The following is an 11017-nucleotide window of genomic DNA, read 5'->3' on the forward strand; positions in this document are numbered from 1 at the left end:
AAAAGCCTGGGTCTGACCCACAGACAGACTCTTTGTCTTTCAGTCTGGGAATGGGCATCTCTCCATCTGGCATGTGGTTCTGCCACGACACCATCCGCTGTCAGGCTCCCACTGGATACACCAACAGGGCTGCATGACTTTGGTTTTCTAGCCTTCAAAACAGCAAGCTAAAGAAACCTCTTTTCTTTCTAAATTGCCTGCCTGGGGTATTTCATGATAAGGGTGAAAAACAAGCTAACACATCTCATTCACAGTTAACAACTAGAACTCTGTAGGGCAGGTGTTACACACACCTGTAAGTAAGTCCCCTATGGATGGACACATAGGCTGTTTCAAGCAAAACATTCTTGCTACTGGCTTTCCAGGTGTGTCAGAAACATCCCACTGGTCAAGGTCTGGCTCAGGTGTTATTTGGGACCTAGGGAAAGTTCAAAGGTCCCTGCCTTCAAAGCATATTTCAGTCTAGAGAGGAAGTGAAAAACAACATAAGTGGTAACTGGGAGGACCACTGTGGAAGGGGCTAGGGTGTGCCACATAAAGCCCCCAGGAGGAGCCGAGCAAGTCCTGTAGCCTTGGAAGTCAGTACACCTTTGCCCTTTGCACAGAAAAGCAAACTCCGTGGCAACGTCGCCATTTGCTTCCCCCACGTCTTGCATAAAAACATGCCCTGAGTTTGGAACCAATGTTAACGACTCAAGGATTGGTTAGCATCCAATATGCCATTTTTAGGCCATGCCCAGATGCTACGATTCTATTCCATGCCCTAGAAAATTAAGTCAGTGGAAGATAATAATAATAACAATAATAGGAAGTCCAACAAAGGGCTTGGCACTGCAGAAGCCCAACAATGGACCACATTTCATTTCCAGGCCAGGATTTTGGCTTCTTTTCCTCTCTGCCTAAATTAGTTCATGTGACATTTTTATGGAGCATTTTTTTAAAAGGGAGAGAAGTCTGTCTTCATTTGGTTCTCATCAAATGCTTAACTTACTTTTGTCTTCCTAAAAAGGCAATGTAACAGAATGAGGGTAATGTGGATTGTTCGGTCAGTCACTAAACAGATGTGAGGTGGCAGGTTTGAGGTTAGCATCACAGAAGTGGCCCTGGTCTTACAACATGCTCTCCATGTGAGTGGCTTCAATCTGGCCCTGCTTGGTTTTTCCAATCAGTTACATTTCTCTGATGTGCAAGGAAAACATTTCTGGGATGGAATACTTGGTGACAGGTGAAATGTCTCTTTTTCGGAATATACAATACCTCATAAAATTCACATGGGGCTGGGGTGGGGTGGGGAGGGGAGCGTTGTGCTGTACCGAGTTAATCTGTGGCCTAAAACATCAGCATCCCATATCGCAGTGCTGGGTTTGTGTCCTCGCTATGTCTCCTACAATCCAGCTTCCTGCTACTGCACCTGGGAAGGTAGCAAGAGGGCCCAAGTTCTTGGAGCCCTGCACCCACTTGTGAGAGAGACCCAAATGATATTCCCAAGCAAAGGGTTTCAGCTTGGCCCATTCCTGCCCCTTATAGCCAACTGGGAAGTAAGCCAGCAAAGGGAAAACCTCTGTCTCTCGTTGAAAGGCTGTCACTCTGCGTTTCAAAGACATCAACCTTTTTTAAGTCCCTTTTCTGAAATGCTCAAGATGAGACCTTTGGAGTTGGACAGAGTCAAGGCTGTGCTTCTAGGGCCAACGCCTCTTGACCGTGGGGTCTCATGCAGGGCCTCTCCCTGCACTTCAGCACACTCAGCAGGTAGAGTTGAAGGAGTTTCCTCAATGTAACCCACTGGGTTGAACTCATGTAAGGTCCTTTGCACAGGCCAACATGGAAACTGAAGACTCCACGGAGCTCACCACCAAACTTGCTGGGCCACTGGGGTTGGCCCTGCCCACTCTCCACGGCCCAGGAAGCAGGTGATCCCATACCAGGAAAGAGACAGAGCTTTTGGTACTTTCAGCATCACTGGGCAGCAAGGCCAGTCTTGACTGTGTCAGGGAGAAGAGGAAGGCTAAGCATTGGAGCTGAACATTAAAAAGCATGTTGGTCAAGCCAGGAAGGGAGCGGCCTTCTTGCTCCAGGTGGAGAAAAGGTGAGTGTGGTCATTACAAGGTCCATCTCTTTCAAGGCACCTTGCCTCCACAAAGCAGGTTCAAAGAAAGCCCAGATTCATTCCGATTTCTCAGGAAGTTCAGACCAAACAGACAATGAGTGGCTAAAATTCCCTGAGGATATGACAGCCTTCCCCCACAGCCCAACTTGGTAGAGTAAGGGTGAAAGCCATTGGCACAGATCGATTCAGAGAATCTCATGGGTTTCTTCCCAGCCACAGAGAACTTGTGAGGGTAAAATGGGAGGTTGAAAGCCCAAGTGTGTATCGAAGAGTGCTGTGTCCTGAGGATCTGCATCTCACTGTCCAAGTGGGCAGAGTGAACCCTCCAAGCTACCTGCCTCCCAGCTGGGGAAGGACCACAGGGGAGAGGAGAAAGTGCTTCAGGCATCCGCATCATCAAGCGATGTCCGAAGGTCCCTTGGTTGTGGCTTGTGCTTAGGCATAGCCTGGTCCTTCTGACAATGTCCCTGAGATACCAAGAGCTGCCCTGTGCCGGATCCAGCTCCAGCTGAGTTCGGAACTCGAGAAGGGTGCGTGGATGAGGAGCAAAGAGAGAGAGACGGACCACTAGGATTCCATGATGATTGTGGATAATGCAATAAAGCTGTCTGCTTTATTTATACAGAACTAGTCAAAATCTGGCTCAGGACTTTTACGTCATGGTCAACTGGGTGTATCTAAGGATAATTCTGCCATTTGTCTTACCTAAAAACAATAGAAGTTCTTGCTGCAATTCTTATTCTACAACTCAATCTTGCATCCAAAGAAAAGAAGAACCTAAAGATCAAGGAAAGAATGAAAGCCTAAATACAGGTCCCTCGATTAGCATAAGGTCAATGGGGACAGCCAAGACAGTAAGAATAATAGAAGGCCCTTTTGCAAGACGTTATTATTGACATTAACCTCCAAGCTCACACTGAGTAAAAAAGCCAACTCCACAGTAGCAAACAATGCCTGAATGGCTTAGAGTTCTTCCGCAGGGTGGTCCAGTGTCCGTGCAAAGGAAGGTGGAGCTGCATTCTGGTGGTTGTAGAGACGTCCACCGGGCCCTGCCAAACAGCGGGAAGTTCCTTGCAGCCCTGCCTGCAATGGAACAATACTCTTCACACCTTCGTGTCCCCCACATCCACTGCACGGACCCCAACAGCCCTGGGCAATGGGTGATTCCAGACTGAGAGTCAACCTTCAGGCTCTTCCTCATTGGAACAGAACCACCCACGTCAAGGCAGGGAGGTCAATATTTGCTTTGCCTGTATCAGTTTCTCAACCTTTGATGTTGGGGTTCTCCTGGACCCTGTAGAATATTAGCATCCCCAGCCTCCACGTATTCATACAATAACAACAAATTGCAAAATCACCATCCCCTCTCCCCTTGAGGATCCCTAATCTCTATGAAGAAATCAAGTCTAGAAGAGTCACGAGAGGGATATGTATATGGTGACCTGGGTGTGGAGGCTGCTGGTCACTAGAGGGCACGTGGGGTGGCACCTGTCATCTGCCTAGCTGGAGGACTGTCACGGCTGCAGCCAGGGGTCACCTGCACAAAAGGCACTTGGGAAGCCCCTTAGACGCCAACGCAGTAGGTTAAGCCTCTGCCTGTGGCACCCATAGCCCATTTGGGCGCCGCTTTGAGTCCCAGCTATTTCACTTCCAGTCCAGCTCCCTGCCAATGCACCTGGGAAAGCAGCGAAGAAGGCCTGAGTGCTTGGGTCCCTGCCACTCATGTGGGAGACGCAGGAAAAAGTTCCAGGTCCTGGTTTTGAATCAACCCAGCTCTGGCCACTGAGGTCATCGGGTTGCAAACCAGAGGACTGTTCTCCTTGTCAACTCTTTCAATTATAAATAAATAAATATATCACTTTTTTTTTTTTTAAAGAGTCTTGGTTCTGTCCTGGGCACTTCCAGACAAATGAGAAAAGCGGGGACTGGACTTGGTGGTCTCTTCTCTCCAAGTCTCAACTGGACTCCCGGCCTCCATGAAGAAGCGAAGGGCAGAAGCGCTGCCTGCTAACTTTGCAGACTTGAAGATGCTGCCAGCAAGTCCCTAGACAGGGCCACTTCTTCCCCTCCCACCGAAAGACGCATTTGTCACGGAAACCAAGCAAAGCAAGAGCTACATGGGCAGTCAGTAGAACCACCTCCAGACAAAAATTTAAAACGAACACAAAGCGAAAAGAGGGACCCTGCACACGCTATGGGTGTACCCTTTTCTCTGAATTCATCTGCTAAGACTACGCTAAACAACTGGCCACCTTCCCACCAGATGCTGCTTTTCCAGGGGCCAGCCGAGCCTGCTGCGAGGTGGCTGGAATTCCAGCAGCTGGGTCTGGTCATTCCTAAACACAGAGTTCAGGGCAGGTGGACGCCCCTCAGCTTCTCCCTCCACAAAGCCCTCACAGCCAGGGAGCAGGTGCAGCCTGCCAAAAGCACAGAAACTCCCCTCAAGCAACAACAAACAGTTAACACCCGCAGCTTGTCAACACCAATTAGCCTGCCCTACAAGCAGAAGGCTGCTAAGACCAGTGCTCAAATCCAGCAAGCAGAAAAGGCCACCCCTCCTGCCCTGGGCCTCCCCCATGTCCCCACACCCCCAGGAAGTGGCATGCCACTACAGACAAGACCCACTTCTCTATTCTATACACTGCAGGCCCTACTAGCCCTCTATAGTTAGGGCCCACCCAGGACCCTCCGGATTTCCCTGGGCCCCTTCCTCAGCCACAACACGCATTTTAAAATTTCTCATACAACCATAAGTGCTTTAATATTATTACCTTTACCTGTTAGGCCAAATTTAATTTGGGGGCTGAGGGAACGAGTTGGTGGGGCTAGAAATTAAAACCTTTGCATGCTTTTTTTTTTTTTCCTTTTGTTCTAGAGTTCAGTGTTTTCCTGGACCCCTATAAATATGGCAGGTGCAATGCACTCTGCCTCTGTGACGGAACAACACAGGCCCCGATTCAGCAGATACCCACCGTCTGTACACAGCACTGCTCAGCAGGCCCACGGGTCCACCAAACCATACCTCCCACCTCTTTACAAAAACTTTACAAGACTCAAAACATAATGTGACTGCAAGTTATACCAAGGGATTCAAAAGTCAGGTTAACTTGGGGGCCAAAAACCTTTGCAATTCGTGCGCAGTGCTTTCCTAGCATATATAGCTTCCATGAACTTTAGGCCACCCCCTCAGGCACCTCAACTTCACCCTTCCTTAAGCAGCAACAGTTCCAGATGTTTTAAGAAATCAAGTCACCACACAACCTAGATTTTCTTCAATATTTTATTTATATAGAAATACTTAAAAAATGAAGTAGCACCATTACTTAAGTTTTACCTTTATTATGTAGAACTTTAAATGTCAGAAAAATAAAACTCTTGATACAATTTCAAATCTTGTCTCAGCAAATATAATATTAGTATTTGACCATGAGGTTAAAGGCCCTTTATCATAAAATAAAATATACTTTGTTTTTTAAACTTTGCTCGGTAAAGTACATTTAAGCTCAAGTAACGTCACCTACATATACATAAACAAGTGGTAAACAAATGTATTAAAATAGAAATACTAAAACTATAGTGGTGCAACAGAATTTTTGTAACTTGCACTGAATTCTATTTATACAAATGTTAGAAAGCGTCAACAGTTCCTTTTGACGTGTTTATACATTTTGTGGGGTTTTTTTTTTTGTAATAATATAGAATAAAATAGGCTTTATATCACTGAATAGAAAATATGCTGGGTGAAGCAGATCTAGATTTGCCTGAACCTATAAAATCTCCATCCCAACAGAATACTGTTCAAAACATTACACATTTTATGGTTTGTAATTCCATCACAATTGTGTGATTATTAAAATAATACAGTGTTCTTTGCCCTAAGGCCATACTAAAATAAAAAGATTTAACCCAGCTACAAAAAGTTCACTGAACTTAAATTAAAATACTTGTAAACATCTTTGCAATATGAAATATAATTTTTCAAGTCAAAAAAGAATAAAATACTTCAATCTGTATTAATGCAATTTCTCTTTAAAACTTTTTAAACTTTTTTTTTCTTTTTTTTTTAATATATAAGAGATATGTTACAGTTTCTTTTTAATAAAGCTGCAGTATCCTGGTGTCACGGGAACTCCTGGCCCTGCCATGGACACTCGGTAAAGGATCCGTGGCATTCTGCAATGAGCGTCACAGGAACCCACCCACGAGGGGATGCACTGGGCAAGAGTCCACTGCTGTTCATTTCTTCCTACGGTGAGCGAATGGGACACTTTGGGGGGGGTCCTCTTTCGGGAGCTTCCTAGGTGGGTACAGTGTAAAAACTAACATCACTAGACTGCGGCCGTTCCTATTACATATACAGCATGCATGTTCAGGTGGTTCGCAAGTTTCCCAGGGTACAGTACTCTCAGATGCAGATAATTTCTGGCAAGTTTCTTTGTTTAAAACTTAAATCTTAGAGAAAAAAAAAGAGAGAGAGAGAGAGAAGAAGAGGTTTTTTTTTAAAAAAAAAAAAAAAAAAAGAGCGGATACTACAGCTTTCCAAGCTCCTCTCTCGGATCTCAGAGTGTGCTGGAGAGGAACAGGGAGGGGAGGAAAACCGGGCACCAACAAGCCAGGCAGGCCAGGGAGGTGGTACAGGGTGGAGAGGGCTTCGGGTTCTCTGCCAGGCAAGGCCCCCCCCGCGCAAATCTGCGCAAGCACATGCGCGCGCTGCCTTCAGGAAAAGATGCGGATGGCCTGAGTGACCGCCGCGTGGCAAACCGGACACTCGGGCTCGCTCTTCTCGCAGATGCGGTTAGCGCATTCCATGCAGAAGAGGTTGTGGCCGCAGGGCACCAGCGCAGCAATCACCTCGCTCTCGAAGCACACGGAGCAGTCGCGGCTGCCCTTGCGTCGCAGCCCGGAGGAGGAGGACGAGGAGCTGGAGGAAGAGCTGGACGACGACGAGGAGCCCGAAGTGTCCGACGGCGGCAAGCCGGGCAGCTGCGCCCCCAGCCCGTTGGCATAGGCGGCGGCGTAGGTCAGGCCGCCTCCGCCCGGGTCGCTGCGCACCCGGCGCGCCAGGTGGTGCTCACCAGCCCCCGGGGCCATGTGCAGGGGCGGAGACAGGCGCGGGCAGCTGGCGCCCGGGTGCAGCCGGCGGTGCACCAGCAGCCCCAGGTTGGCATTGGAGGGCGCACCGGCACCAGCCCCAGGGAAGACCACGGAGGACGAGGAAGCGGACGAAGAGACTGAGGAAGAGCAGGAAGAGGACGCCGGGGCTGCGGGTCCGCCCCCTGGGGACCGCTCGAACTGGGCCCAGAGCAGGGGCGCCCCGGGTGGGGGAGCTGGAGCCGGGTCAAATGTGGGCTGCAGCTCAGGGCAGCCATCTGGCGAGGGCACAGGGGCCTCCCCCGGCGCCGCGTAGGTGTACCCGTTGCCGTTGTTGTTGTTGCCGTTGTGTGCAAAGCTGAGGGCGGGGCTTGGGGGGCTGTAGTCCGCCAGGCGCTGGGAGGTAGCGGCCGCACTGCCGCTGCTCCCGCCGCCACCGCCCCCAAAGTAAGAGTCTGTGGAGGCGCTGCCAAGCGAGCTGGAGCTGTCGTTGCGGTAGCTGGAGAAGGGCTTGCGGCCGGGGGTGGGCGTGATGCTGGGCGTCGGCTTGCTCCAGAGGCTGCCCGGGCCGGACCCGCCGGACCCGTGGTGGAGGTCGAAGCCCACGTCGGTGCCGTTGGCGTGGAAGTCGTTCTCGTCCGTGAGCTCGATGATGCCGCCGGTGCGCAGGGCGATGTGCGCCTCAATCTCCTCGCGGGCGCGGTCCACATTTTCTGGCATGCCTGTCACCTCGAACACGGGCTCCTTGTCACGGCTGGGCGTAACGATGTAGGTGTGCGTTTGCTGCTGGATGCGCTTGATCGTGGCTCCCTTGGGCCCCACCACGAGCCCCACCACGCGGTAGGGCACTCGCACCTGGATGGTGGTCTGCCCGGGCAGGTTGGGCGGTCCCGGCACGGCGCCGTTGAGCGCCGTGTTCTTGTTCCTCGAGGCGCGTATCATGGAGAAGTGTTCGGCCGCGGAGATGATCTCTCTGCGAGCCATGGCCACATCCTCTTTCCTGCCCGTCACAACAAAGACAGGCTCCTCCCCGCGAACTGGGGTCTTGATGTAAGTGTTGGTCTTGGCCCGCAGCGCTTTGATTTTACAACCTGGGAGACCGGCATGCGGGAGAAGGGGAGAAGAAGGAAGATAGAGGAGACACGCCCATTACCCCCGGGGTTACCGCGGAGGCGACGGGGGCAGGCCTCCGCGCCCGGGACGCGAGCGCGTGGGGAAGCGAGGGGGCGTCTCCCTCTCGCCCTAACCTCGGGGCCGCGCCACGGGCTGTGCCGCGGCTTCCACCCGCGAGGCGCTGGAAGAACAGCCCACTGGCTGCCTGGTCCTTCTCCCCCACCCCACCCCTCCAGGGACTGCAGTCGTCCCGTGCCAAAACCGAGAATCCCAGAAAAGTCATCTGGGGAGATGCCGCTGGGATCTCCCGCAAGACGCGGGCGCACGAGGGGTTCGAGGGACCGCGAGTCCTCCACGTTGGGCGACTTCGCGGGAGGGTATGGGGCGGAGTAGGGGGAAAGCAGTCCCGGGACCCATTGTTCCTCCTCGGCTCTCCATTGCGTTCTGCAGAAACCCTCCCATCCGATGCTCGCTCACTCCTCCTCCTCCTTCTCCTCCCCCCTCCCCAAGGACCGATCAAAATCCCCCTCCCCCCTAGCACCACCAAGCATCTTGTAGATTCTCTTTCCCGGGCGGGCTGGGGGCACTCGGGGAAGAGAGCAGAGGTTTCTGCAGGAGAAAGTGTGTCCTGCTGGGGCGGCGGCGCGGCTCCGGGAGGCAGCCTGCCCGCACTTTCTTTGTCTGGGCGCCGGCCCCTCCGCGCGGCGCTGCCTGGTTCCCCCGAGGCGCCCCCAGCGCCGCGGCTCCCTATCGCGCTCCCAGCCCTCTCCCTGCCAGGCGAGTGGCCCCGACACCCCAGGCGCCCCGACCCACCTTGCCGCCCCACGATTTCGGCGACATGCTCGGAGCTGGGCACCGGCACACACTCGGTCATGTTCACGCTCTTCTTGCGCGGCTCGCTGTCGTACAGAGAGGCGCCCTCGTCACTGTCCAGCCCCAGAAGGGACAGCTGGTCGAGCGCGAGCTGCAGGGCTCGCTGGTCGTCCAGGGTCTCCCCGCCGCTGCCACCGCCGCCGCCGCCGCCCCCGCCACCGCCGCCGCCGCCTCCCCCTCCGCTGCCGTTGCGCTCCAGGTCGGCAAACAGCGAGCTGGGCATCGCTCGGCCGTGCGCGCTGCGCCCCCGCCGGCCCTAGGCTCGGCGGCCAGCAGCTGCGGCCACAAAGGGCAGCCGGGAAACGGGTGGTCAGGGGCGGGGAGGCCGGCCAGCTGCAGAGGGCTCCGTCGTTCCTTCCTCGGCGTCGGGAGGAGGACCGGGTCGCCGCTGCCGCCGCCGCTGCCGCCGCGCGCGCGCTCCGCACCGGGCAGCGACTGCAGGAGCCCCCGCCGGGGTCCCCACCCCAAGGGCTGCAGGCAGGCAGGCGGGCAGGCGGGCGGGCGGGCGGGCGGGCGGGGTGGGGGCAGAGCTCGAGCGGCGGCCGCGCGTGCCCCCCGAGTGCCCGGCTGGCTGGCCACAAAAGCCGAGCGCAAAAGCGAGCCGGCGAGCGACAGCAGCGTTGCTTTAAGGAGCCCCTCCCCAGCTCCTCCACTCCCTCCCGCCCGCCCGCCCGCCCGCCCTCACTCAGCGCTTTTTCCTCCTCTGCTCCCCGCCTCTTGACTGAGCCTCTGCAGCCAGACGGCTCCGGAGGGGGACGAGGGAGGCGCAACGTCACCGGCGGGAGCTGACACTACAATGCTACTGACACTATCGCTGGGGGAGGCGATTGGCGCGCGCGCCGGCCCGGGGGCGGGCGGAGGCCGCGGGGCCGAGCGAGCGCCTCCCCCCACGCCGCAGCCCGCCCCGGCCCCGCCGGCCGCGCCCCTCCCCCGCCGCCGCCGCTAACGCCTCTCTTTGTTGTCGGATGCGGGGCTGGCAAGGCCTGGGACACTTGTGCGCACCTAGCAGCCGGGGGACATCGCCATCCCTCAAGTCGGCTCCCTCGCCGGAGACAGCAAGGAGGAAACGCGCCCAACTCGGACGCCGCCAGGGACACGGCTCTGGAAGAGCGATCCTTAGAAAGTCCCGTTAGTGCCCCCTCTTCACCACCATAGACCATCCGTGAAGCCAGAGAGCTGCCACTAGGAGAAGGGCCTGTCGCCAGTCCCCAATGGATAAGCCCCAAGCCCTCGGACACGGAAGACGAGTCCCGGCACGGGCTGCCCACCTGCGCGGGTGCGCCCGCGACACAAAGGCTCACTCCCGCCCACGCGGTTCCCCTCCCGCGCGCGCACCCGCGCCCACTTTTTTTTTTTTTTTTTTGTCCCCTTGGACTTGGACAGCGCTTCGTCCCACGGCGCTTGGACACTGCAGATCGGAAAGCCCCCTAGGGCGAGCCCGCGAGTCGCCTGCCAGCGCGGCGACCTCCGGAATGCCCGGCCCCCGGGTCCTGTACACGCCCGGCGAGCCCCCGCGGGCGCTGCCACGCGCACGAGCGCCGAGCCGCCACCGCGGGCACGCCGGCCATAGCGGCAGCCAGCGGGCAGCGGCAGCAGCAGCAGCAGCAGCAGCAGCAGCGCGCCCGGGACCCTCCCTCGCCTCGCCTCCCCGCCCCCTGCCCGCGGCCGGGCCTGCGCAGTGCGCGCGACGAGCCGCCCGGGCCCTTTAAGGCGGATGCGGCCGAGCGCGCGCCGGCCCCGCCCCGCCGGGAGGAGTGCGCTCCGCTCCCGCCCGCTCTTTGTGCGCCCGTCGGAATAGGGGTGGCGGCTGAGGGATGGGGCGACGGGCCCGGC

The 11017-nt window shown here is 55.7% G+C and overlaps 1 protein-coding gene across 1 annotated transcript; it reads right to left on the reverse strand.

Annotated features, from left to right (window-relative positions):
• Positions 1-5430: 5430 nt before the first annotated feature.
• MEX3B (mex-3 RNA binding family member B) lies at positions 5431-9553 on the reverse strand. The gene is made up of 2 exons (XM_040969717.1): positions 9125-9553; positions 5431-8289 (listed from the first exon to the last, which is right to left on the reverse strand). The coding sequence occupies exons 1-2, from the start codon at positions 9405-9407 to the stop codon at positions 6824-6826; spliced, it is 1749 nt and encodes a 582-aa protein (XP_040825651.1). The 5' UTR covers positions 9408-9553; the 3' UTR covers positions 5431-6823.
• Between the last annotated feature and the right edge of the window lie 1464 nt (positions 9554-11017).

This window comes from Ochotona curzoniae, unplaced genomic scaffold (assembly GCF_017591425.1).
Source record: "Ochotona curzoniae isolate NIBS_2020 unplaced genomic scaffold, NIBS_Ocur_1.0 scaffold_4701, whole genome shotgun sequence".
In the NCBI taxonomy this organism is placed as follows: Eukaryota; Metazoa; Chordata; class Mammalia; order Lagomorpha; family Ochotonidae; genus Ochotona; species Ochotona curzoniae.

Coding starts and splice junctions, on each gene's coding strand:
- MEX3B (XM_040969717.1), bottom strand. CDS start 9,407: ATGCCCAGCTCGCTGTTTGCCGACCTGGAGCGCAACGGCAGCGGAGGG. Junction 8,290..9,124: donor CGAAATCGTGGGGCGGCAAG/GTGGGTCGGGGC, acceptor CCGGTCTCCCAG/GTTGTAAAATCAAAGCGCTG.